The 27,891-nt window shown below is 41.2% G+C and overlaps 1 protein-coding gene across 3 annotated transcripts in view; it reads right to left on the minus strand.

The window, feature by feature from the left end:
- astn1 (astrotactin 1) overlaps nucleotides 1-27,891 on the minus strand; it is a 375,360-nt gene that overhangs the window by 247,413 nt on the left and 100,056 nt on the right. For 2 of the 3 annotated variants that reach the window (XM_087173331.1, XM_087173329.1), the window contains 4 exons: nucleotides 21,641-21,790; nucleotides 19,740-19,889; nucleotides 14,598-14,765; nucleotides 1,784-1,868 (listed from right to left, as the gene is read on the minus strand). In XM_087173331.1, the coding sequence (XP_087029457.1) occupies nucleotides 1,784-1,868; nucleotides 14,598-14,765; nucleotides 19,740-19,889; nucleotides 21,641-21,790 (553 nt within the window). The remainder of the gene's footprint in view (nucleotides 1-1,783; nucleotides 1,869-14,597; nucleotides 14,766-19,739; nucleotides 19,890-21,640; nucleotides 21,791-27,891) is intronic. The other variant, XM_087173330.1, reaches the window with a different exon arrangement.

Below are 27,891 nucleotides of genomic sequence, written 5' to 3' on the forward strand. Positions count from 1 at the left end.
TTTGAAACATGTCTTTAAATGACAATTTTCCCTCTGTCCTTACTATCTTATCTTATCTTATTACAATCTTAGTTGTAATATGTTTGGAATCTTATTTTGTTCTCTCTTCACAAACATAGCTCATTTTGCATTATACTATATTCACATTAACCTGTTTCATCATGTAAAATATTGTTATATATCACATTATAGTCAACAATCTTCTCCTAAATCCATTTAAAAACTGTTCATAGATAACATGTCTGTCTAGGGTTAATCCAGTCATTTAAATACCGGAAATATCAACTGACTTCATCACATTCAAAACAAATCATACATAAAACCAACACCGCTGTTAAGCAGTCCTGTGTATTGATTTGTAACAATGCCCAAAACGGTCTAATAAAGCCAGACATCTGAGGGAGGGATACCACAGTATAAACAGTACGCTGACATGTTTATTTATTTTCACAGTATATATCATGTTTTTACTCAACCTGTGAGCGCGCTCCAAAGAAGAAGTCAAACTGAAATATGATGCATCTTGCAACTAATAAAATAAGAATAATCTGATAATATGTCAGAACACTCCACTAAACGCCCGTCACAGAGGGAACTGTGTCCTGTAGGTCAACACTGTCTTTTCTGAGGTGACTTGTTCTTTGTGGGACAGTAACATCCCTGCACATACACCCCAGTGGTCACCCAGTGGTTGGCACTGTGGCTGTGCTCTTAACAAAATGTCAAGGACTTTTTTTAACAGGCAAATGTGAACCCAATTAAGCATTTATATGACTTCCTGGGACAGAGTCTGAAACAGCAATTTTCAAAGCCAAAAGATATCAAGTCATCACTTGGAATCATTATTGCAATATAGAGGAAGTGACCTTGCACCCAAAGAGATGAGCAGAACAAAAACCTTGATAAAGAAGCTACAACTTTACTGACTCTGCTGAAATTCATACAACTGTGTTTTTAGGCCGAAGTGTTTTTGTTTTAGAGGCACTCCACCAATTTGCAGATCAATACTCTTCTCAGCCGATGAAAGGAGGCTGTGACTCTGGAGGAGCTTCCCCCCAATCAGCAAGGAACTACCCCTGATGATGATGTCACAGTGATGGGATCGTGTTGGGCCTGAAGGCTGAAGGTTTATAACAGAAAGCCTGTATTACAAAGTAGAGGTGTGTAGATTTTGAAATATAATACATAGAAAATGTGCCACAGGTTGCATTAGGGGAATGGTTGGATTGTAGGTTTATGGAGCTTAACTCATATTAGAGACTAAATATCAGTAACCAGTAATCAGTAACCTGTTTGTCACATATTCGAAAACAGAGGCCCAAGAAAACAAACTGGCTTTGAGGATTATTTATTAGTCTAAGTCTCTTTAGCCATCCTCAAGACAACATGGTAAACATGTCAGAGAATTTTACTCTTTTTCTCTCTGTCTTTGTTGTCAATGTGGCCGCTGTTATAAAGGAGGTTTGTAAATCTATTAAAGCAATATATCCTGTATTTTTTTTCTTTAATTAAACAAATAACAATTTGCTTGGTACTATCAACAGTAGATGACTCTGTGTTTGATGCGTACAGAGTAATGAGTAGCTTAAACTCCGTGTAGTTCAGGTGCTCCATTCTGATGGGAAACATCGCAGCTCTTTGTGATTTATCTGTCCAAGAAAATGAACAGCCTTGTTTGATGCGTAGGAGGACTCCCTCATTGTGAATGATTTATCCACCATTTCTTCTTCTCGGGACTGATAATGAGCAATCACCACCTCATCAGGTGATTATAATGACTTACCCCTGATTGGGCCCCCACTCACTGCGGATGCAGAGGTGCTTGTGGACTGGGTCCTTCATGTAGCCGTCTAGGCAAAGGCATTCTCCTGCAAATAGAAAGGCAGTGATTCAATCATGTGTTCATTATCGTCAAGCCTTTTTTAATTCATTGGAGAATTCCCTTTGCTCCATTCCTTTTATTTTTCTCCATGAGAGCTATCCAAGAGAGGATCCTCTTCAGGCAGATAGAGCACTCTTAATCATCTCTTATTTTTAATGATGTAGTCATAGCACTTTTTTTTTTAGCCAATCAAGCCATATTTTTGTCCAAAATTCTCAGCAAGGAGCTTTTGACTCTTGCAATTGACAGCTCTCAAGCTGCATAATAAGTTTTCTTACCCTAAAGCGCAATTAGCATGAAAATAACTTGTTTGGTTAATAGTGTCTTGGATTTCTTATCTCTAATAAATGTTTGAACCTAATTCAAGCACAGCACATAACAACTTCTTTGAATTACAACAATGCAGGCTGCTAACAGTTTGGTTCAATTCAAAATACAGGTTTCATATGATTCAATGCCGCCACAGTATTTATAAAAAACATATTTTGACTTATTCAGTTCCTGCTCGGCATACAGAGGAAAAACTATCTTAAGTGAGATTTATACTCTTTCCGAACTGCTTGGATGGTCAGATGTTGGATAGTGAAGCTCTGTCTCCATCCATTTCTTTAACCTGATTTCATGCCGTGACTGGTCAGCTGTGTGGAGGTAAGCTCCCTCTAGCTCCCTTTTTTAATTTATTATACAACCAGTTGCGGCACATTTTTTTGTCAACAACCAATATTGCACCCCCACACCCGCCCCCCTACCAGCCGGCATTTCATTCCACCTTCCAGTTTGTGATCCATTCAACTATTCAACTTTAAATACTTTTTATTTCCTGTATTTATGGCAGACAGGTAGCTCATTTGCCATCAAAGTTAGCAACTATCAGTTAGCAAGCAAGCTAATTTGGTAGGCTAACTAGCATTGGTCTTTTAAAGGGGCTATTTGTTACTCTGCCGCCAAATGTGGTGGTTTCTTGCCATTCAGCCATCCTTGTCTTTATAATACAAGAGGTTATAACACAAGCTTTGAGCAGCGCTACATCTTCGGGGCAAATTGGAGGCTACAGTGAGTCGCTATCAGAAAACAGAGACAGGCCGGGGCTAGCTGGTTAGTGTGCTCACTTCAGTAGAAGAAGATTGATGCTGAACTCACAACGTTTCTTCTAGACTGGTAAGTAAACTGTTAATGCTAATGTTAGCTATGTAGTGATAGCAAAACTTACAACTAGCTCCTTTTGAGGGCTAGCCAGCATGATACTGGTAAGCTCACCAGCTATAGTAGTTTGCCAGCTGAAAAAAAATACCTGGATAGTAGAATTACTCATGAGTACATTGAACAAATGTATCAAATATTTGGAGTAAAATATAAAGTTAAGCTGTCAAAACGAATGTGGTGAATTCTGTGGTAGAGTTGCATTTTACACCGTGAAGCATCATTAAAAGATGAACGCAAACAAAGTCAAAAGAAAGACATGGAGCTCTGTGAACTGAAGCAGTGTGACAGCACAGGTTGATAATGTTTTAGTTTGAGTAAAAAATTGATTTTATCCTGAGTTGTGTGACTCCATGAAGAAACAGAGAGAGAAAATACAGAGACAGGGAGGAGGGAGAGTTTGGGGAAAAGAAAAAAAAAAAAGAGAAACTCAATTTTCATTCAGATTTGGAAATCAGTCTGTCGGAGCTGTCACGCACAGAGCCGCTGCTTGTTTTCATATTGCTTGTGGCCAAAAGGCATATCCTGAAAAAACCACTGTGGAGAACTTCACTTTGTATCCAAAAGCAGCGTCCTCCTTATCTCGGAGGGAGATAGAACAGCGATGCTCTGACTTTCATGTTTTTGTATTGGAGGATATCGTTCCATGAGCAACAGTGAATCATAAAAAATCACTGTGAAGATTTCTGTGTTGTTTCACCACACGCACAAAAAATGACTTCCCAAATCACATGGTCACTTTGAAATTTGTTGTCCATCCAATTCCAACTCCTGAAACAACTTTTCGGTTTTTGTCAGTAGTTTCTGAATTAATTGCCAGACATCCTAAAAGACAACACTGAAGTTAACAACACTGAATCATTGCTCCAAATATCTACATTTAATAAACTCAGTTTATATTAGTGTTTTCTAAAAGTTACCTAACTGGTTCCAGTGACTGTGTAACCCCCTCCCTAATGAGAAATTATTAGATCATTGATTAGTCTAATGAATAGACACTTAGCACATGTCGTCGTTACTGAAGCAAAGCCTGTCTGGTACTGCGATGTCCCAAAAATCCACTTAGCACTCAGGGCTACGGAAGCATTTTGGGGCAACTGTTAATAGGATCACATGCAACACTGCTCATCTGTACTGTCTACTGACTGAGGCACTGTGATCATCTAAAACTGTCTCTAAACCCTGGGCTCAGGACCCCGCGTGTTTAATACAGACACTTGGTCACTGAAGATCTCTCGGACTTATCCACTGATACGTTTGACCAATTTGAAAAAAAAGATAGAAAGAAAAGAAAGATGTCCGTTACCTCACTAGAGGGATTATTGAACAATACTTTGGTGGAGGGATTTGGATTTGGCCCGTGCTCGTCGTTGGCATCTTCCTTTTAAAACAGAACAGTGAAGCATCAGCTCTTTGTTCTGCTGTCAGCTCCCAGGAGAAATGTCGGCCTTGACTTTGTTCAGTATGATTGATGGCGTCTCACCTTTGGTTTGGAGGGTTACCCATGAGTAACATGTACAACATGCTCTGCTCATGCTCAATAGGAGGCAAGTGAAGGGCACCGGGCCCTGGGCTTTTGCACCACTGTTAATGGAAAAGGTCAACTGTCAGTACCTGCCAGGCTAAAGGAAATCATATTCACAGATTTTTCCTGCTCACGTTATTTTAATAAAAAGGAAATGACTCAGGCCATTTGTGCTCATGAGGCTGTTTATATTTGATGATGTACTTATATAATGTATATGAAGAGCATCTGTGTGTGCTCTTGAGTTCACATCAGTTCAATGCCTGAGAAGGGTTCAAGCTCAAACGGGCTTTGATTGAGAGACCAGAAAAAACATCCTACTCAAGACAAAGACAGAGATGTGAACACTTTGCCTTTTTCAATAAATAATCCCTCTCAAGCACTGCACATCCAACTGTACAGACTCTATAAACATTCAACCCCCATTACCTTTTTGACTGAGCAATGCAAATAAATTTGAGAGGTTCAATTATTTGAAGTGCTTAGCCAGAAGTAAGTGAAGGGGATTGAGGTAGAGAAAAACACATTCAGTCTGCAGTCAAGTCTGTAGTTGTAACAGCCGCTTGTTGTCACTGACACAAACACCAAAGTCTGAACTCATGTAGGACTTATTTAGAAGCAAAGCACAAGCGCTGAGGTGCACAGCACACTGGATCTGCATTAAAAGTGCTATATGTAAGTTTTTAACATCACTAAATAGCCAACTTTAACATTAACATCTAATTCCTTACCAGTTTAGAAGAAACATGGCGAGTTTAGCACCAAAACTTAATTCCTTTACTCGCCAAGAGCTGTCTCTAGGGGGGGGGGATTTTAAACTGCATTTAATCTGCAGGATGTTAATGCTTCATTTGCTTCTATTTCTATCACTTCTTTTCTTCTACTGAGGTTAGCATGCTAACCAGCTAGCCCCTGCCCATCCCGTCTCATGGTGCTACTTTGCGATAGTCAGTCACTGTAGCATCCAGCCTGCTCAGTTCAGCAGGAGAGGATGGGAGAAGTAACACTGTCCGGAGGGTTTATTCTGACCTCTTGTAAACACAGCAACAGCCAAAGCTCTTGGCAAACATCACTGCCGTCACCGCCCGCTCACGGAAAGAAACCACAGTTGGTGGCAGAGAAAAATTACATATAGCACAGGAAAATTCCACTTTATTACAACTGGGGTTTTGTAATTCCCATAGTTTTGGACATGGTTATGACAGCATTGTACTCATTAACATAACGGCTGAAACCTGGGAACATGGTGACATTGAAGTTCGTCAAGAAGAAACACCAACAGTCAAGACGATCAGGTTCTAATCAATACAACAATTAAGCCGGATTATCAAAAACCAATCAGTCTTGAAGACTCTGCAACACCCTGTCGTGTCCATGCAGTGCTGAGCTTGAATTAAAGGACTTTACCTCCCGTTATCATTTCTAACCCTGGAAATAGAGTCCTCATGTGCTATCTGAGGATCAGCATACACACAGATTGAAACTCAATCAACCAACACAGCTACCTCAGATATCAACACACGCTGCAGCATCATTGCTATCAGCACGTACTGTATGTTGACGACGAAGTTTCCATTCAATCAGTACAGACTTAGAGAGATAGACGCTTAAAGAGTAATTAAATTAAGTAATTTGTTTTAGTCTGCTCAATAGGAAAGATGAAGAAGCATGTGAGGAGTCTTTGGTGATTAGATCCCACCATGAGGCCATCATTTAAAGGGGTACAGAGTTGCACCGATCTCCCGCTGAAATGACAGCGACAGTTTTCAGTTCTGACAGCAGCAACCACGGACCAATCTGATTGGTTTAACTGAATAACTGACCGCCCCGAGTCAAGTGATTGAACAGGAAGCAGGAAAAAGGACAGAGACAGTAAATAGAGTGAGTTTGAAGAGTCTGATAGAAGATGAGCTGCCAGAGGTTGAAGTTATATCTTGAACACAATTCTTGGGTAATCACATTAATAATCTTATTGTTGTAATCTATTGTTTATCTGTCATACGGCAGCTAAACTACATCACATCAGGAATAGGGCTGTCCCTGTTTAACTGAAATTCAAACATTCATTCAAACTTGGGGAAAAAATAAAAGCTTTGAACAGTAATGACCAGTTTGAATTGAAGATTTAGTCGACACCTCCATTACAGAACTGGAAGTTTCCTTGAAGCAGAGGGCGCACTTATAATTCACTATTAGCCTGACCTATTGCTTGGCCCTGCTTGACCTGTCAGTAAAGTCAATGAATGGAATTAGAGAAGGAGAAGCAGTGTGTGGAGGTACTTTGGGTTCTTTATCATAGCTGGTAAAATTACCAACAAAGATAAGGTTGTTTGCCAACTTTGTAAAAAAGTGCTGCCGCGCTCTGCAACGATAACAAATCTGAGGACTCGCCTGCAAGCTTTTCACCTGAGTGGGAAACGAGAGGTGCAACTTTACAACCTCACCTGACTACATTTTACATTTTACTTTTCGCCACACTTATCCTGAGCTTCTCTTGCCAGCTCGTAAAAAAAAAAAAAAAAAAAAAAAGGCCATCCCCAGTAAGATGGGGGAATACGGTGGATGGATCACGTTCAAATGAGTTTGAGGCGATTACATGCCAGTTGGAACTGTTCAAACTTGATTTTGTGAAGAAGTGACGGCTCGAGCAGGAATTCAAAACCCGCCTCCTTGTGCACTCTTTACCATCACCTGGCTGCTTCTCCAACACTTTCCTTGGCGGCACTCCCAACAAGCAGATACTGTGCCTCTGAACATAATTGCTACTTTGCTGCTTTGTTAAATGCGCAGTGAAAGCGCTGAAATGTTTACAACTAGAAAAGCAAGCTTGATATGTCGAATGACAGACTAAATTGTGTCCAGAAAAAAAAAACAAGGTGGAGCAGCAGCGATGACAGGAGCTGTAGTGATTCATTTAAGATTTGTTATATATCCACTGAACAATATTAAACGCCTCATCTTGCTTTAATTAGTGTTTTAGTGTTTCATCGCACTCTGAGGTCACGCCACTCAGCTCAAACTTGTTTTACACTTGCAAGGTGTTACATTCCCTAATTGCTCAATATACAGGCACGGAGCCAGTTTCTGAGCTTCACACTTTATTTTCATCACATCCCACCCTGCTATTTGTCACCTTTTAAAACACATAGAAAGAAAAATTGTAGGGCGACCAGGCGGAGCAAACCGTACAGATCGCCCTTAAATAGCCTCATGATATGATTTGTGTGGGGCTTCGTGGAAAGCGGCATTTTTCTTCGTGTTCACCTTAGTATCACGTATGCATGAATGTATTGAGCTCATCAAGCAGGTAGCAACACGCTGCTCCGTTATGCAGCCACATTAATCAAGCCAGTATGTTATGATATGAGAACGTGCGTCTCCAGAGGCTTAACATGTTCCTTTGTGTTTCATAAAAGTCTCCCCACACACACACACACACAGACACACACACACACACATACACACACACAGGGGAGACAGAGAGATGGAGGAAAGAAGGTGAAGAAAAGAGCCTACAGACAACAGCACCCAAACGGTCCAGGGCTCGGCTCGGCGGGAAGGGAAGCGCCGCTCGTTAAAACCTCCACCATCTTTTTTTTAGTGTCTTGCAGGAGCAGCACAGATATTGTCGCAGCCCATCTCAGTTTTCATCAGTATCTCCTCCAGCAGAAAAGAGGATTGGATTTAAGCTATCTATAGCACCTCTGCAATCTCCTCGCAGCCCACACACACACATTCACTCAATCTCATGTGCGCATTGTCACGCTGACACACACACACACACACACACACACACACACACACATAAGCACACATATGCACAATGGTTTCATTACAAATGCATCATATGAAAAATACAATACAATTACTGAAGCCTTGCAGCCGGTACTGCTGGTCCATATATCATTTTACGGAGTGGGCACAATGTGGGTTTGGGTGTGTGGGTGAGTCTAAAAAAATGACTCCAAGAAAAGGCAGGCATGAGACACACTGGTCCAGCTTTTTGATTTATTGAAAGGTCTTAGAACTCACTCTGTATTGCCCAGGGGAGAGTTAGGCTGCTGAATAATGGATGCAAATCAAGGAAGACAGTTCCTGTGTGAGATTTCTTCCTGCACTCATAATTTCAGTGACGCCCTGGCAGAGACTTTCCAACGAACCAGGTGAAGCTTAAAATGATTCATTCTGTCCATTTTGTCTCCATTAGGGATGTAAACAAATGCAAATGCATTATAAACAGATAATGCATCAGATACAAAGTGAATCCTTGCAGTAATTTTCATTATCCGCTGCCCCCACTAACCTGTCATTGATTAAAACAATTTGCAAATGTCTCACCACCTCCTAGAGGCATAACTCGAAATACAGTGACATCACACATACCTTTCTACAATCAGCATAACCCACACTTTACATCAGTGCCAAGATCCTTTGGGTGCACTGAGAATGTCTGGCGTGAAGAAGAACAAGCAGCGTGATTTACCATGATCCACATTCGCTATAATGTAAACAAATTGGCTAAATGCTAAAACGGAGGTGCAGCGTTTTCGATTTTCAGATGCTCAGTGAGATTCATCCTCAATAATTTATCAGTTTCCACTGGATTTGTTGGTCAGAGCAGAATAAAGCTTGGCTGTTGTTCAGGTGTTATTTTAACTTTTTAACCTCTAGGCGTTGAAACCCGCTGCTCTGTGCAACTTGATGAAGTCGGGGACTGTTTCGAAAGTGAATCTGAAATGGCCAGGAGGGAATTTCAGATTTGGAAATCACCTAATTGTTTTGTTTTTGATTTGTTTGTTTGTTTGTTTGTTGTTGTTTTGTTTTTTTTTAATTAAAAAAAACTTCACTGTGACATAGTGAGTTATTACTGCCATTTTGTTTTTGACAGCTGCTTCTGGAATTCCCCTATTATATAAACAACTTCCAGTTTTTAAAGAAAGAATTATGTATCATGCCTTGAGGCGATTCTGATATGAATTGCGCCACTGCTAAAAGATTGTATTTCCATGTCTGTTTGTTTCCTAGTTTGTTTAGCAGGCAGGACATTTGACTGTATAATTAATTGTAAACAGTTGAACAAAACCTGATTGACTGTTAATTTCCTTTTTATGTAATGTTTATCTAAATGTTAATGTTAATCGAGGTGACTGAACTTAAATTTAAAAATGACTATAATGTGTAAAATGTGTAAAACTGAGGCTGGTTATTTTATTTTAAGTTAACACTATGATTGTTGAAACTCATTCAAGGCTGATGAGAAGAAATATAATGTGTGTTTCATAAAGAAAGTAATTATGAGTTTTGTTGTTTATTGGCCTTTGTTCCGTCCTGTACAGTGTCATTTATCTTCTTTGAATCTGTGCCTCGTGGCTGCGTCTCTGCAGCTGGCAGCTCTGTCTCTCTACATGGAGTTTGCAGGCCACTCAAACGTTGGATTTCTCATCCTAATTATCTAAATTCTGATGATTTATTTTTGACACATGCGGCACGCAAGAAAAAAAGACACATGCAGCTGTAAGGTGTGAGACGCGCGACTGACGTGTGTTCGCTCTGACGTGTGTTCGCTCTGACCCGCTAACATGGGCGCCAGACGTGGCCTTAGTAACGCAAACCATCAACTGCTCCGCTGTTCATTTTCTGGAGGAGGGTGGTGGTGGCTCTGTCGAGCACGTTGTGTCACATTGCTTGTACGATAAGCGCTACACAAATAAAGTCTGATTGATTGACTGATTGTGATCATACCCTACATCCTGACACCTGTGAACTGTGCGTATTTTGCACATCATATGTGGCAAAATGTCACCATTACATGACAAAAGTACACTGAAGAGGAAGACAAGTGTCACTCTGTGATGGGCTCCGATTGGCAGGGATCTGCTCAGGTGCCCTGTGTTCCAGTTTCACTTGACGAGGAACGCGATGACAGCGTCAGTCTTGTGCTGTGACACTGGGAAACTCTTTATCTCCCATACGTGGCAGGATTCTGCAAATACCGTTTGGCAAGCCCTTCTGTTGTGTTGAGCTGCACATAACTAATTTTATTTGCACACTGAAATGCACACACGCTGTTACCATTGAAAATCATTAACAGGCTTTTGTTTGAAGGTGCCAGCTGTCAGTTTGCAACACATCTCCTGGTGTCAGTTGTGTTGCACGCTTAGACTGGCACAGATCATTTCGGGAAAGGAAGTTCAGTCTACCCTTAATTTCACATTTGCCTTCTTCTCCTTTTTCCTCAGCCTCCTTTCAGCCACTCCCGTCTGCCCTGCAGTAACTCCTACGTCCCCGCCATTCCCCATCAGCTGACCTTCCCTGCCAACTTACACGCCTAATTGCAAATGCAAATCAGTCCCACAAATTAGCATGCTAGTCACTAACACTTGATTGTGTGTTAAGTGGGATTTGAGTCCACATGTCCTGCCTGTGCACCGGTAATAGCTGCCCAACTCCCCACCCCCCCACTGAGCACAAACTTACTGAGTTTGCTCTGTTCCTGCAAAACTCGCACAAAATTAGTTTCTTTTTTCTGGCTAAAGCGTTTCTAATATGTTAAAACAACAAGATGTATTATATTATTCTGTTTTACAGGCTCACGCTTTCTTCACAGTGAATTTGGAGGCAGGGAGAATCAAACTGTGTTCGCTGGCAGAGAGAGCGATAAAGAGCTTGTTAAACAACAAAATGTTCTACAATTCTGTTTTATCAGCACACTGTTCTCATCATTTGGAATTTGAATGTGGTCTGTGTCTTGAATAAAACATTATGTACAGTAGCTGCACGTGGCCCGTAGGCACAGACTGCACAATGTATACTCCATATGAAATACAGTATCTTCTACATATGTTTTATGTTTGAGTTTCATGGTCGTTGGCTGTTCAGAAATATCTTCAGTGATAACGACTATGTGAAATTGATTTTCCAAGTGCTTAGGACCAGGATTTGATCTTTACCCAGCATGCATCATATTTTACATCCATCAATCAGCAGTTGTGAGTGCTGCCTTTACAGCCAAGGCGCTGCTTTCGAAATCCCGGCTGCATTTTACATAAATATCTTCTCTGGGTATTGAGCTGACAGCCTCTGTGAGCAACATTTGTAAAGATATAAAGTGAGATCTAAACAGAGATTAAATCAAAGAATACAACAATATTGAGCTAAGTTTACTTTTCAGTTTTTGGTCACAAAGAAGAACTGATATAATGTGCCATCAGTCAGTTATTGACATGTCACTTTTCCTCAGCATACCGCCAGTATAATGTATCAGTCATTTCAGACATGCCATCAAGTTTACATTTATCACTTCAACCCACTATTCATCTCTCCAGCTACAGTGTAGCTCGCAGCAAATACTCTTGTGTTAAACCAAACAAACTATATGAAACGCAACAGAAGAGAGGAGAGTAATAGATTTTTGAAAAGACGAGAAGATTGTCTTTATTTTTAGATGTCTGATTGCCAGTGTGTATAGATTCAAATACGGATCAATAACATGAAAGGATAGGTTCACAGTCAAGATGCCAATGTAAAAACTGAGACAGGCTTCTTCTTGATATAATTGTTCAATACTTCTCTCATGTAGTTTCAATGTAAGTGATGGGGAACAGAAATCAACAGTCCTTTTAAAGGTCACTTATTGTATAAAGGTAGATGTCCATGTGTTGTTTGATGATAAAGCAGGTCTAGGTTCTGTACAGCCAGTATTCAGACACTGAAACTAAAATATGGGACTGTTAATGGTCAGGATAAACTGCTGGAAAGATTACAGCAAGTCAGACCTGTGTAAATGTCCATACAGGCACCTGACTGCTGTTTTAAGACAAACCTATGGACCTGCCCTTTAACATCAACACCAGAAATATCAGCTGTGAGGTTACACATACTTCAGCTTCAAACAGCTGCAGGAATAGTGATGAAAATTCAACACACTGCAGCGTGAAAACAACAACAACAAAAAATCCAATATTTGATGTGATTCTATCTCAGCCTCGCAGCGTAAGAAGCAGGAGGTGTAACTAGCAGATGTGGCACCTTAGAGTGTCTCAAAAAGCACTTTATAAATAACATGTATGGATTATTATTTGAATTGAATTTGAATTACAGTTGAGCTATTTACATTTTTTAACTCAGTTTTAGTGCGTCTCTGAGCTCCTTAACATTGCATTTATATCAAATCCCATACAGGACACATGAGTTCACTAACAGGCTAAATCTTAACCCTAAAATATTTTCTGCCTCTAGTATCTTGAGACAAATGCATTAAACATTCTGCTTTTTATTCCCATTTTCGTTTATTTATATAGTTTTAACCTTTTTTTTCTTTCATATTTTTCTAAAAAAAGCAAACCCTCCAGTTGGGACTAGATGTTGCATATAGTCTTCCTGCTGTTACCTAGAGCGCAAATGAAGTTGACAGTGGAGACATGCAAACTAATTGATCAGCTCCACACACAGCGCCGCTGGAGAAAACCAGGTCAAGTGCTGCAGGCAATCTATTTTCATTTTCAGGTCCTGCAGCACGGCTGAGCATAATTGTGGTCACACCTGTAAACAATTAAAAAAAAAAAAAAAAAAAAGGACTCCTTCCTCCTACAGACTGATTTACTGCCACTGTGTTTCACGGAAGCAAGAGTCATTGGTGAGGAGCCAATGGTGAGTGAAGCACATGGACACTGGGAGGTCTGGAGGACTCGGGCCTCCTGCAACAGCCAGTTCACAGGCCATGCTAGCTATCCCTTAAAGGAGCTATTTGTAAGTTTTGCTATTGCTACATAGCCAATGTTAGCATGAATAGCTTTTTACTTACTAGTTTAGTAAAAAATGTTGTGAGTTTAGCATCAAATTTCGTTCAGCAAAACCAATGTTAACTCAAATCTCTATCACGTATCTTCTTCTAATGAAGTTAGCATGCTAACCAGCTAGCACCGGCCTGTTTTGTCACTTTCTGATAGCGACTCACTGTAGCCTCCAATCTGTCCCGAAGACGTATTATAACCTCTTATCTTGTAAACACGAAGATGGCCAAAGCTCTTGTCAAGTGACACACCACGTTCGGCAGCAGAGAAAACATATAACTCCTTTAAATAATGCTTAAGAAATGAAGCATATCATTATGTAAGCATATTATTAAAAGCGCATTGACTATAGAAGCAATACGCATATGTATATGACTTCAACTAGCTCGTCATCTCCAGCCACAGAGCTGACACCTTGCTCAAATCATATAGTAATGAATGATGTTTCTATCAGTGGTGTAGTGGTGTCTTGGTAGGTGGTATACTGTGGCTTCAACCTCACACCTGTCTCCACATTCATGCATCAGTAACATTAATCCAATGGTATAAAACACTGTGTAACGACCTACTCTTCTGAATTGAGAGTAGCCTACTTTTACCTTTGGTGCCTGAAGTGCATTTTGCTGACATTTTAAATGCATGACCTTTACATGCCATGGTGCGTTTTTCTTTTTTACTCGCCATGGTTTATTTTCACACTGTTATGTTATTAACCAACGTTATGTTTCTCTCATCTTCTCCCGCCGTCGTCTGTGGCATCGCTCTCAGACGTTCTTTACTTGTTGAGAAAGGTTAAAAGTCCTTTGGTCTGTTCGTTTCATGTCTGGAGTTTGGTAAGCTATGAAGTTTGCGGGTTATGGAACAACAAGGGGGGGGGGGGCACGGCTTTTGTTCCCTGAGGTTGTTCTTACCGGATTTGCTGCAGCTGTACTGCTTGCCTGGGGGAAGCCACTGCCTTAAAGGCTAAAGTCAGGGGCCAAAAATTTCTGCATAGTAAACGCTTCAAATTACACCAAAGACTGAAAAATGATGCTCTACTCTGCCGGATGTGCACCGGTACGTATCTGTGGATATTTCCCCAGCTGTCCAGAGGTGAGTACATGCTGCGTGCATTCACCGCTACACATCCGGCTGCTTTGGTAACTAATCCCGGTAAAGTGCAGGACTGACACTTGTTCATGTCTTGCTCCTGGCTTACCTGTTTCTTGGTCACACTGGTGCTCACAGGGGTCCAGGAGGCGTCGGCCGCACAGCTCATTGACCCAGGGCCCACTGGCGTTCTGCTGGTAGTACAACAAGATCTGGGCGGGGTTCAGCCAGTCCGAAGCATCCAACTGGCTCCCCTGCAGCAGAATGAACCTCGATCCTGGGGAGGATAGAGGGAGGAGGGTTGAAAGGGCAGCATGAGGAAGGAAGATACAGAAGGTTGAAGAAAAGGAGGAATGGAACAAACACAGAAGGTTGTGGATGGTGAATGAAAGGTTGGCAGGTGGAGAGAGGGTGGAAGAGCAGGAGAGAATGAGAAGGAATAAAAAATCTGTCAGACAGTCGATAGAAAAAAGCATGAATTAAAAACGTGAAACCAAATGCAACATATGTATTTGGTTTGAAAGTTGATTTTGCCATTTCAAAATGCCCCTTCATATATTTTCTTTCAATTAATTACAAACATAAAAAGAAAAAAAGTCACAATGACGGAGAATATTTTGAACTTTCCAACATCAGTAAATATCTTCAGTCAGATTAAAGAAAATTGCTCTAAACTGAAATTGACAATGTGGTCCTTCAGAGGTGAGAAACAATCGACCCTCAGTGTTTGAAAACCTTCAAAATAAAATTGTTTGATCTAAAGAAAAAAGTATTGGCCTAGCCTAACCTCACTTCACCTAAAAGCCTAAGGCTGCCATCTTAACCACGACTGTGATATTTGAAAAATAATCATTATTATTTAGTATTATTAAAGCCAGAGTCAAGACAACAAACCTTGACAGCTGCAAAACTGAAATATTAAAATGTCAAACATTGAGGATGTATCAATAATAACAAGGCTAACATGTTGCTTCAGTTGTAATATGAACACAGTGGGGGTTGTGCCGATGGGTCCGGGGACAGAAAAAGTAACGGAGCAAGGGAGGCGGAGTGATCACATTATGTGCAGTCAATGGCCAGAAAACACAGTCCGGGAACACACACACCCCATCATCTTGTGCGAACCTCTCTCATGAGAGGGATGGTAAAGAGAGTGACAGAGCCGGCTGTTATTGGTCCCAGTGCTGCCGATGGTCAGTCCAGCTCTGGTGCCTGGAGCACATTGGAAAATGCCTCTGTGCTAGTTTTATAAAACTAAACAAAACTAAAGAAACAGCTGGCTTGTAGCTCTCTCTCTCTCTCTCTCTCTCTCTCTCTCTCTCTCTATGACTGTCCCTTCACTTCCCTGTCGTTTCACTTCTGTCAGAACAGAACAGACACCATTACATAAGCTATTACACAAAATTTATTTCCAGATTTTGATCCAATCAAATAACTGACGGTCCCAGTGTGGGAGGTCCCGCATCCTGAAGCCCTGGTGGCCCCCGTGCACCAGAAGGAGGAAGACTACAGTGAAGAAGATAGTGTACACATACAGTATTTCATTCTGTTTGAACAAATATCTGCTGCGGTTTTAATGTTGAATACAAAGAAAATATGATAGACTCCAAATGTCAGTGCAGTTTGTTTAATATATGCATTGAATGATTTGACTGCGCCTCTGTCCGGCTACAGGTTCAGTGAAGAGCCTGATCTTTGTCATTCCCATTGTTGCCGTGGGAAACTGTGTTATGGACTCTCCGTTTCCAAGTGTAGCACACACATAGTAACCTGGTTACAGTGAAAGGCCTGAGAGGAAATTTACTCCTCAAACTCTGAAACTCTGTTTAAGCTTTTCTGCAGTTTTGCCAACAATAAACCATCTCAGCAATGACACAAAATACTTTTCCGTCTTTGTATCTGTGATCACAGATGTTCACAGATGTGCACTTCCTTCAGTGTAGCCTCACAGCTGAATTTGTGCTCAGATTTGTAAATCAGTCTTTGCAAATACAAATCTTTTCTACAAACGCACAGACTGTCTTTTGAATTATTTGCTAACATCACTTTAAAAGCTAAAAATCTTTTTGACCCTGATCTGAGCCCATCCAGATTTTCTTCAGAAAAGGGAAACTATAAGAGTAGAGCTAAAGAGTTGGAAGGTTGACACTTTATGATGCGGTTGTTTTCTATATAAATGTACATATGTAAAGTTCATACACATGACGTAGACATCCATATGTTCACAGATGCTGAGGGTTACATTCTCCTGCTGTAATGAGGGATAATGAGACACAGATGGCACGTGTTAATGTTTCCGTTTTATTTCAAACCTAACTACTTATGCTTTAATTGCCTTGTTGTTGAAAGGTGCGACATAAAACTTTCCTTTACTTTAAATGATGTAATCAACTAATTACACGGAGGACACTTAAAGAGTGAGTTGTCACATTGTTTGCAGCTCGGATGCCGTGTGCTGCGTGGCGCTCTCGAGTGGAAGGAATGTCAGTAAATCTTTACTGAAGGGAACCGCTTGTGAAACGTTCCTTGTCACTTTGCACCTGCCCGGAAAGGGACACCAGGTTATCGGTTGTGTGATCGCTGTAAATTAGCAGCAAGACTCACTGACCAAAGCCATGTCCATTTGCAAGCCTGGGTTACACTGGGCATTTGCTAACCCAGGCATATTTAATGACCTCTTGGCCGGCTCTGTTTGCCCTAGTTAGTGCCATCCCCCCTTTGATGGTCCCCCTTAAAAACTAGAGCTCACTCCGCAAATGGCTGGTCGCATCTTGTTTGCTTAATTGTGGAGAGTTATAAAATTGCTTAGAAAAACTTTCAAACATAAAACACCAATCAGCCGTGATTCTGTTTTTATGATGCGTTTTATTTCCTGTTTGATGTCTTTGGCAATCACGGGCGTGCAATAATTTGTTTTCCACATCATGAAGTGGATTCTAATACTAAAAATAAACGGTTTGTGGATGTGTTTAAAAAAAAGAAATGCACTAACTGACTTCTGACAAAAAAAAAAAAAAAACTATTTATGAGGATTTGAAACTGGAGCCAATTTGATGGATATTCATCATCACCTTAAGTGTGAATCTCAGAGGAGGCCATGTATGCCTGAATGGACCTCCAGAGCAGGAATCAGTGGAGCGGCCACCCTGCTTTATAGCTGATTGAAGCACCACTGGGCAGCACTTGAGGCAGGGTGAGAGTGGGGTGGTTAGGCACAAACTTAGCAACATCCAACCTGAAAATGTTTCATAACACAAAAAAAAAAAGGGGAAATTTAGGCAATGAGCCTCCAACTAAAATCTCAGAAACATGTTTTTTGCCTTTCATAATTCATCTATTTATTTACTTTATTCATAATTTACTTATTATCCGACACTTGACAGCAGAGACAGACAGGGGAGACATGAGGAGGGATTTCATTGGACATGGTCCCTGGCGGCCGTCTCCCAGTAACTTGACATTTCAGTCAGTCAGCGGCTCGTGAAATTTATTACGGGAAAAATGTTGAAAAGACAAATTCAGTGAACGGCAGACGATCTTCTTAGTGAACTTTCTGGTTGGAAAAACAAGTAACAGAAAGACGTGACGTAATCTGACCACGGAGGCCTTTTCCATTCAAGGTGACACAAGCTGTGGAAAACTGTAGCTGCTGCAGGATTTGTAACTTTTACTCAGTTCTATTGCTGCAATAATTAAACCGAAGAAATCTTTCTTTGGTTATTGTAACTCATGTTGCGGCTCTAAAGATGCTTCAATTGGTTGTTCCAAATATCCCCACAACTGCTGGATAGACTGACATTTGTACAGACGTTCATGGTTCCCAGAGGATGACTCCTAATGACTTCAGTGACACCCCCCCCCCCTGACTGTTCCTCTAATGCCACCATGAGGTTGACATTTGTGAATTTAAGTTATGGTCCCAGCAGTCGGTCACACAGAAGATTTTTGCCTGACATCCGCTGAATTTGTATTTGCAACACCCTCCAGATTTCATATGCAGCTGAAGTGACTGCAACGTCCCGTTTCATGTCACAAAGGTTTACCAGCTGTTATTAGTACAAGCACGTTATATGCTGTAGACCGCTCAGCCAAAGAGATAGTTTTGTAACTCGGATACGTCTCTCAGACAAGACATGATAATAGAAAACCTATTCCCACAGAATGCAATCTGAGATAATAACCCTCCACCACAGTTCTACTTCAGAATATCCCCAAGTTAGTCATACAGAAAAGTTTGTCCTGCCCTTTGTTATGTATCTTGAATAGCAGCAGATATTGTTATCCCGCGTAAGCACACAAACATCTCCAGATGATTACATTCCCTGATGTGAAAGGCAAGGAGAAAGGTGTGACTCCACATTTCTGTGCTTTTTCTTCACAGTATTTGAAGGCAGACACATGCACAGCTGTTGGCATTAATGGCTTCTTTCCCCTGTGGTAGAATCCAGATTTTCATCTGATTCACCATGACATCGAATCAAGTCTGATGAGATTGTGGAGACATTTATGGAAACATTCTAAATCGATCCCAGTTTTGTAATTCAACAGGCGAATTCGCCATCTTTCATCTCTCCTTTCAAAGTTCCCACCCTGGACGCCTCCCTGGAATTTTAATATCTCCCTGGCAGACCAGTGTATACCACCAGAAAGCAGCAGCGCTCCGAATCAAATCAGACCTCCAGATGATAGATGAGTGGGCCTAGTCACAGTCTATAATATATCTGGACTGCCAGCTCACTCCTGTGACAGCTGAAAAATGCCAATGAACCAGCAGGAGCCAGCAGCTTGGCCCCTGTGGTGGTTTTTTTTATTTTTTTTATTTTTTTTCTGCAGGTGCTACATTGAAATTCATTAGCGCGGCGGTTCAACGTATCAGAAAGTACAAGGGGAAGAGTGATGGAGGCCCTTCTGCAGGTGGTCACTGCGACCTGGCCTCAATGTGCTACGATGCTTTGAGGGCACATCTGTCGTGTGGTCTCACATGGGAAAGCGAGGGGAGGGGAGGTGGGGGGGGGGGTTGGTGGTGATCGACCTGACATTTACCTTTGTCTTTCAGAGAGCAAAGCAAAGCGGAAGCTCAACCGCAGAGCGCAGGCACTCCGTTTGGGAGATGTAGCGAGCCAAATTCCCCAGAGAATGGCAGAAAAAATGCCAGCTCAGCCCCGCGGGGCTTTGAGCGCCCACAGAGGTGTGTGTGTGTGTGTGTGTGTGTGTGTGTGTGTGTGTGTGTTTGGGGGGTATAAAGCCTTACCGTCAGCGATGAGGTGCTCCGGCACATGTAGGATTACCCGGACCGAGAGGCTGCAGGAGAGGTGAGAGGAGTAAACCAGGCCGATCACACAGCTGATGACACTGATCAGAGTCAGGGTGGTCTTATTGATGGGGCTCCGTGGGGAACCTGCTGCTGGGGGGGGGGGGGGGAATACACAGGGAGGGAGTGGGGGAGAGGTGGGAGACAAGAAATGGTAGAGATATGTGAAGAACTTTATTTTCCCACACCCTTTCCATACCGTACACACAAACATATACGTACACATACCCACAGCCGCAAACGCAGGGAGTCATTTTACAAACAGGCCCAAAAAATGGGCTCAGCACCCATGAAAAGGACCTTTGGATCAAAAACAGCAAGCCTTTGGGAGGGTTAGCCTAGGCATGGCTCAGTGGCACAGAAATAAGGTTTACTTTTGAAGGGTATTAACATCCACGCTGGGATGTGGGGGGGGGGGGGACATGGGCCGAAAAAAAAAAAAAGAAAAAACAGTTCAGAGGTTGTTTTGCAACCTTCCTTCTTTACTCTGCTCTTCCTCCCTGCTGGATCAACAACGCTCCCCTTATCGCTTTTACTGCAGAGTGCAAAACAGAGTGTTGAACGTGACCTCGTACCCACAGGGGCATGCATACAGTACATACATGCACACACACACACACACACACACACACGTACACACACACACACACACGTACACACACATACAAAATCACAGTGACCTTGAACATAGCCTTTTACACTTTGTTTTAAAGAGGTTATTTTTTCACCAACAGAATAACACTAAATGACATTGTCACCGCTCTGGCAGAACTTTCTCATTTAAAAGCCGCCCAAGGCAAAAACCTTTAAACAACAGCCAGAGTAGAAAACTGACCGCTCAAATTATGTATAAGGTTAGTTTATTTAATCAAGTAACTTATCCAACAAACTGGGTGTGCGGAAGCATTTCCCCCTTTTTTCCCCTAATTTTTATAATGATTAAAAAAAAATCTCCAGAAAATCTTTATTGAATTTTAAAATTGTATTATTTTAATATCCTCATCCTTCTGTCATCATTCTTTCTGACTTGAAGAAATACTTTTGTCATCCCTCATGAATCATCCTTTTTCTCCTCTGGATCTAAACATAGTTAGGGCAGCGTTGCAGCCACTTTATTCTATTCTTAAACCTCTAATTAAAGGTGTTGGCTGCACTTCTGGAGGCTTTGCCGTGTTTGTGACACCTGTGCACATGACGGGGGAATAATTGGCTTGGAGGCATTGTAAAGGCTTGTAACACCTTCTGACAGCAGCTATTATTTTGAGGGAATTGTCTCTTTACTTTTTTTTTTTTTCTTCTTCTTCTTTTTTCTTTCTCTCTCTCTTTCTTTATCTCTCTCTCCCACACCCCATTAATGTACATCAAAGCTGCAAGGACATGGCATGCTGACAGATAAAGCGTGCTGCACCACTTCACGTTGGCAGCATTTGCACAGGACCCCCCCCCCCTTTAGAAATAATATTTGTGTATAATATTATTTCAAAATACGGTGATCTTCATGTCATAAGATGCAACTGATATCAAGATATTCTCCACTGAGAACCTCTGATCTCATCATCTTGTTTTATTTCAGTCAACAAGATTGTATGCAGATGCACTGAGATCAGTTTCACATGCTCACAAACCACTCTACGCACTATGCCTACGTCTATATACATACACACAGCATAGACACAAACTCTACGTGTTTCCTTCAGGAGTCAAAGTCACGAGCACACACACAACACTGGAGATATCCATCCGCTATATGCACTGGAAAGGTTACTTGTCATGCGTCGTGGCGATGGTAATACCATCAGACGGCGGGATTATCTGTCTGTAGGTGTATGAGTCCTCCTTACCCCCAGAGCCCCACGCGCTGTTGGCGTTACCGTTTCTCATACCTCGACTCCGGCGGCGACTGCGGTTTGGGTCGGTGTAAAAGGCCAGCTGAGGCTCGCTGTCTGCCTCCGTCCCAGAGTCCCCGTCTGGGTTCAAGAAAGTTGAACCCGCTGTTGGATTCACACCCACACACACACACACACACACACACACACACACAAACGCACACACACACAAAAAAAAAAACAAAACACCTCTAATGAAAAAAGAAAAAAGTCTGTGGGCTGGAGTTTGTCCTGCAGTCGGCGTCACTCAGACGGGAAGGAGCAGAGCGTGAACCCACTGCTGGATTCAGTGTGGAAAACAGATCAGTGCACAAAAGTTTTCCTCAATCAATAATTGAAATGTAGGCTAATGGAGATGGAAGCAGAAAGTTGAACTCTGATTCTTCTCGGTGTGCTGGTTTAACATAACATTTACTGATCCGACCAGAGTGCATTAATATAGTTCTTTGATTAGAAGAAAAGAGAAAAGAAGACCTGCCATCACTCCCCCCCAGGAAAAATGAAGCCTGGGTGCAGAGTTGTACATAATGCAGTTTCTAACTCAGTGGCTTTTCAGTGAGAAGTCCTTGAGGGAATGAAGTGTGAGCGAATCGCACCTCGTCTTGAGCTATTTATTAAAAACCCTGCTAGGTTTGCCTTGTAGAGTAAACCTTTCAGAGCGGATGGTCTAAGTATCAACAATGGAAGCGAAATGAAAACCAGGTTGAATGAGTGAATGTGAGCGAATTCAAAACCTTCCTCTTATTAATAGACGCACGAGAAAACGAAGAAGCCCTTCATTATGTAGTGTACACAGTACCGTGAAGCAGAAAGGAAATCCAGACTTCAGTTTTAGATTATAGAGCATTGTTGATGTTGGAAAACGGATGGTTCCAGCTCAAATGATTGAACAAAATTTCAGTATTTGTCTCATTATTACAGACAGCGTAATAAGCTAATTTTAACAACTAAAACTGATTAAAAATGAGTGGTGCCTGTGGAGGTAAAGCATATTTGCACTGAGCTTTTAAGTAGAGTTCAACCTTGAAGGTCTTTGGGATACTAGTGTACGGCTGCTACTGGATCGTGTTAGCTGCTTTTTAGCATATTATTAGCATATTAGCTGTTTGGAGTCTTGAGAAGTGGATGGTACAAACCGAGAGTGTAAAGGCTCGTAGCGCATGGTCGTGGAGCAGCTGTCTTTAGGGCGTGTCCAAGTTTATTTCTGCTAATTTAACAGCAAAAGAAAAAAAAGTTCACTGCGCCAGGTGAATGGTTCAACAGGGTTTCAATGTGTCTCTCTCTTAATCATGGGGTGTTTTGGGTGTAACGAGCAATAAACCAATCAGAGCCCATGTCTCATTCCCCAAATGGAATTAGGGCCGGGAGTTTTATTTCCAACCACATATTCACATATTCTCCTCCACCCTCCATCCGCCTGTTCAGGCGCATGAATATCTTGATAATGCGTCCAGTGAAATAGAGGCGCACAGGTAAGAGCGAGAGCATTTCCCATTGAAACAGCGTGGGCGCTGGACGGGGAGATGACCTCCGTGTTGTGCTCTGTGCTGCTTTTCGCCGGATGTGAGATAGGACGCTAAGCAGCGACTACACTTATCACCACATATTTTCTTTGCAGTGATATAAAAATGAATTTCTCCGTGGCACTTTCTGGCAATGATTGTGTAATATGTGTCAGGCCTTAGGTCTTCAGTTTAGGGTGTGTTATTCCTTTATATTTCAAATGGAGATTTGATGTAGTGTTCTCCATTTCACAATCTGTCTGTGTTTCTAGTTTTATGTTTCAAACAAAACGAAAAAGAACAACAGAGAAAAAACAAACAGGAACTATTGAATAGGTTCCCTATTAGATAAAAACTCCCCCCTCAACTGTGGAGGAGCGCTGACATCTGAGCTAAACAATCAGATCTCTTGTAAATTCACTTGTTGCTTCTTCTTGTCTCGTCTGACTTATAATAAAAATAACTTTGCTTTCAAATTGCTGTTTTATTGTAAGTTTGACGTGATGTAACTCTGCGACTTCTGCCTATTGGACTGAAGACATACAGTCCCTGAGTGGATTAGAATAACACACACTCTGAAATGTTGTTGTCACAGATCAATAACAAGGCTCTGTGAATTAATGACATGTGTTCCACAATGCTAGGTACTTGTCCCTGGAGTTTCCATGGAAACTCAGATCCTTCATTTCTTATAGATATAGAGATACCGAAGTAATTATGAGCAAATGAAATGCTCTACATTTAAAAAGCTAATGATTGGTATTTAACAGCTCTTGCTCCCTTCAACAAAACTGAGAAATATTTAACGAGTCTTTTTAAGTGAATGTTCACGACGTTTAATTGCAGGGTCAGTTGAAATAGGAACGCTGTACATCAATTGAACAGTGTATTATGTTCATCCCATGATGTTTCTCAGCCTCTCTCAACATGTTCCCACAACAATAATCACTGTCCTATTGTTTAAAACATGTATTATTGCGCTTTTCTACGGCGCATTTATGGTTGCCTTGACGACAGCATACGTCACACACAGACAAATGAACTCTACAATGACAATGCGTGTTGTTTAGGTTGTGTCACTTGGATTGGATTTAACTATTGACTATTTGTCAATTTATTCATTATTTAAGGCATAAAACGAGAATATGGAAAACTGCCCAAGATCATCATTCAAGATTCTTTAAAAAACATTTTTTTTTGTCTGATTAAATGTCTAGAAATGACGAGACCTGATGAATAAGGATGAATAAGATCCTGTTTTAGACAGAATGTAAATAAAACAACACTCTGGCAGCTGGACAGAGACAACGGGAAGCGGTAACTCATGTTTTACTGCTTGGTAATGTTTGGCGGTAAAATTGCATAAGTGACATTGTATCAAAGTTGATCCATTTCAAAATGATAGATGGAAAACAATGGATGAGATACGTATGGTGCATGAGATGGATGATGACATGGAGACTAAATAAACAGCTGAACACACACTGTGTTTTTTTTTTTTTGCAGGACACCAACATGACTCTTGTGTTTTTTAGGGTGTGTTTTATTTGTTTGGCAATTCATGAAAAGTGTTATTCCACAGGCAGGGATGAGTGCAGGATAAATGTATGAACAAAAAGGAACTAAGAATCCATGGCTTTGTTTGGGGGGAAATAATCCCATTCATATCCTTCAATGATTTTCCATTTCGCATTTCAGTGAGATAGTAAATGTCCCTCTCTTCAGCAGCGAACGCAGCCTCACTGATCTGTCGTTTACAGCCACATTACGATCTTAAGGACGAGGACTGATATATAGTGGGTGCAAAACAATTGCATAAACAAACTGCTCTTACAGTACAATATGTCCATAATACATTTCAGACGAGAGTGTTTTAGCAGAGGCTTTAGCTATATTTAGAGGGCATGTATTGAAGCTTGTCTTACAAGTGTTAGAGGAATCCGAATCACAAAGTGAGGGGGAAAATCCATCAAAGCTGCAAAGATTTGCCGCCTCAGCGGGATATATGTGAATCGAAATAAAATTCATGCTAACATTGCTCAGTGACAAGAGCTTTAAAAATCCCCAACCAAGACAAAGCGTTTGATTAAACTGGAGAAGATCCCTCGGAAACAATGGGCGACTGAAAACACTGTTGGCAGCAATGTCAACGTGACAAACTGAGAAGGACTTTTTCATGACAGCAGCCTCATCAGTTCTTCATATTGTTGGGTTTAAAACAATATGCGCTGAAGATACGAATGTGTAGTGTAAATATTATTGGCAGCCATGACTATCTGACGGCACAGATGTTGGCGTTGCTTTACTTCACAAGCGGGGCGGCTTTTCTGATGACACCATTGTCTCAGCAGCATTTCACACGACTGATTTAATAATAAAGCAACATTCACTGTACACTTCCCCCCCTAGAAATGTTTACTGGCAGGGGACACAGTCTTCCAGAACATTATTCAACACACTATTAAAACTCTGCAGTGAAATGACAAAGACAAATAAAAGCTCTTTGCACTAAACTGGGGGAGATGGAGCTCCTTCTTCCAGCAAAGAAATATTCTCTTATAGCTGCAAAAATGAGAACTAGACTTCAGTTAAATACCAATATATACAGTGCAATTCCCATTTTAAAAATGTAATATCTTTTCTTCATGTCAAGCTTTCCAATAACTGTTGAGACAATTCACTGGAAACCAGAGAAGTCAACCTCAGGGTGCCGGTGGAGGAAAAGTCAGTAGATCACCAGAGTCGCTCGATGGAACATTCAGGACCGAACTCTGCAGCTGAAATCAGGGGAAACATGTAGGAAGCTCAACCTTTATAATTTGTTTATTCTTGTTTTCTGTCTCTTGACTTTCCTTTGAATTCTTCCTGTTGCTAACCAGCTATCCATCGTCATAGTCCAGTTTTTGCCATGGATGTAATCTTTTAGCACGCAATCACACTGAGATAGCAAACAAGAATAAATTAATATGAGAAGACAAAAAAAATAGGGAAAAAAATGAGTTTTTAAACATTTTTAATGTTTTGAAAAATAATTTCTTTAATATTTTTTATATATATTTTTTTATAATTGCATTTTTTCACCAAAATTGTACCGTTTCCCAAATGATTTGTTGGCCCACTGCTGGCTCACTGTCAGAACCACTGCACTACAGGAATGCCAGTAGCATGGCTAAAAAAGCTAGCCTATGCAATGAGTCTTTAGCAGCGTAATTAGTTAGAGTTTCAAGCACGATCCAGATGATGATGTAATATGTTGTTTTGTTTGTTTGTTTGTTTGTTTGACAAGTAATTCACTAGCTATTCATAAAATCTGCAGCCAGCTGTTCACTGTATGTGTACGCTGTGTGGATACACACTGTATATTATGTTTGTATAAATTTAGTTTTTCACTGTCTGTTTTGAAAGGATTTGATTCCAACAGTGTCTGTCTGAGACTTAACAGAGATGCTCTGCGTCGCTACGAGGCCTGAATAAAGGCATTTATTTAACATGCTGACAGCATGTTAGTCTGTCTGAGCCAGACATGGAAACATGTACCAGTCGTTGTCATGACATACGACAACACAGACCACATTTCCTAATTGAAGGGCCATCCACTTCAGTGAATGTTGCCTTGAGAGGACAGAAAGCTATAGTGGACTGAACCTGCTGCCCTGGTTTTACAGAGAACAAATGGTAATGTTGTGTCCTCATCAAGCACGGAGGTTGAGAGGTTCCAGGTTTACTGGAAGCAATTTAGCCTCAAATGCTCAATAAAATTGTAAATAGTGGTAAAATAAGTGGTAAATAGGACTGGTCCCATATTCTAAAAACCTTACTGAGGGTCACGGAGAGCAGATGCGTCTTTCAAACACTGGCGAAAGAAGAACACAGCTCTCGTCCGCATGTGAGACTTTTACGATTAGAGAGAGTCCGTCTGAATATCTTTGAGATGATGAAATACACACTTCAAAATAGGTGGCCATGATTTGGGGCGGATCACGTAAGGCCGTGTCTCTCAGACTGAGCAGGTCCAGTGAAGTACGGACTAAGTGGAAGCTAAAGAACTCTGAGGCAAAAATGTCAGAGCAACAAACATGGATATTAAATCAACCAGTGTTGAGGAACTGTCACATGCAGGCGGGATAAATGACAGGACACGAACAACATTTATAAAAGTGGAGCAAGCTTTGTGTAGTAGTCTACATACAGGCAGACGAAACATGAATCCACTCCAATTAGGTAAGTGCCTGAAATCCTTCGGAACAATTTTCAAATCCATACGAGAGCGTTTGTAATTAAAGAAAGACAAAGCCTAATGGTGCGACTTTAAGTAAAGCCATGGCTTCGATTCAGGAAATATTTGTAGCTTTTAGGCCCCTTAAGTGCCATTTGTGTTAGTGTGATCTGTATCCTGTCAAGTCTAAGTGGCTGAAGTTAATTATTGATAAATCTACTCACATTTCTTTTGATTATTCATTAAATTGTTTAATCAACAGGAATCTCAAAACATAGTGAAAAATAAGTTCTAGAAGACCGACATGTTCACATCGACTCCGTCCAGCCAACAGTCAAAAAAATGAAATTACAAAATTACAAATGATGAAAGAAGAACAACAGGTCAGCTACAGAAGACGGTCGGTCAGTCCACCTCTTTGGTCCAGACTGAAACAACTACTGGATGATTCTGCCAGTCTTGTGCAGACACCCCCACGCCCCTCCTCC

Source organism: Seriola lalandi, unplaced genomic scaffold, assembly GCF_002814215.2.
Source record: "Seriola lalandi dorsalis isolate HSWRI2012SDOR001 ecotype SW California unplaced genomic scaffold, Sedor1 jcf7180002054181, whole genome shotgun sequence".
NCBI classification, from domain to species: Eukaryota; Metazoa; Chordata; class Actinopteri; order Carangiformes; family Carangidae; genus Seriola; species Seriola lalandi.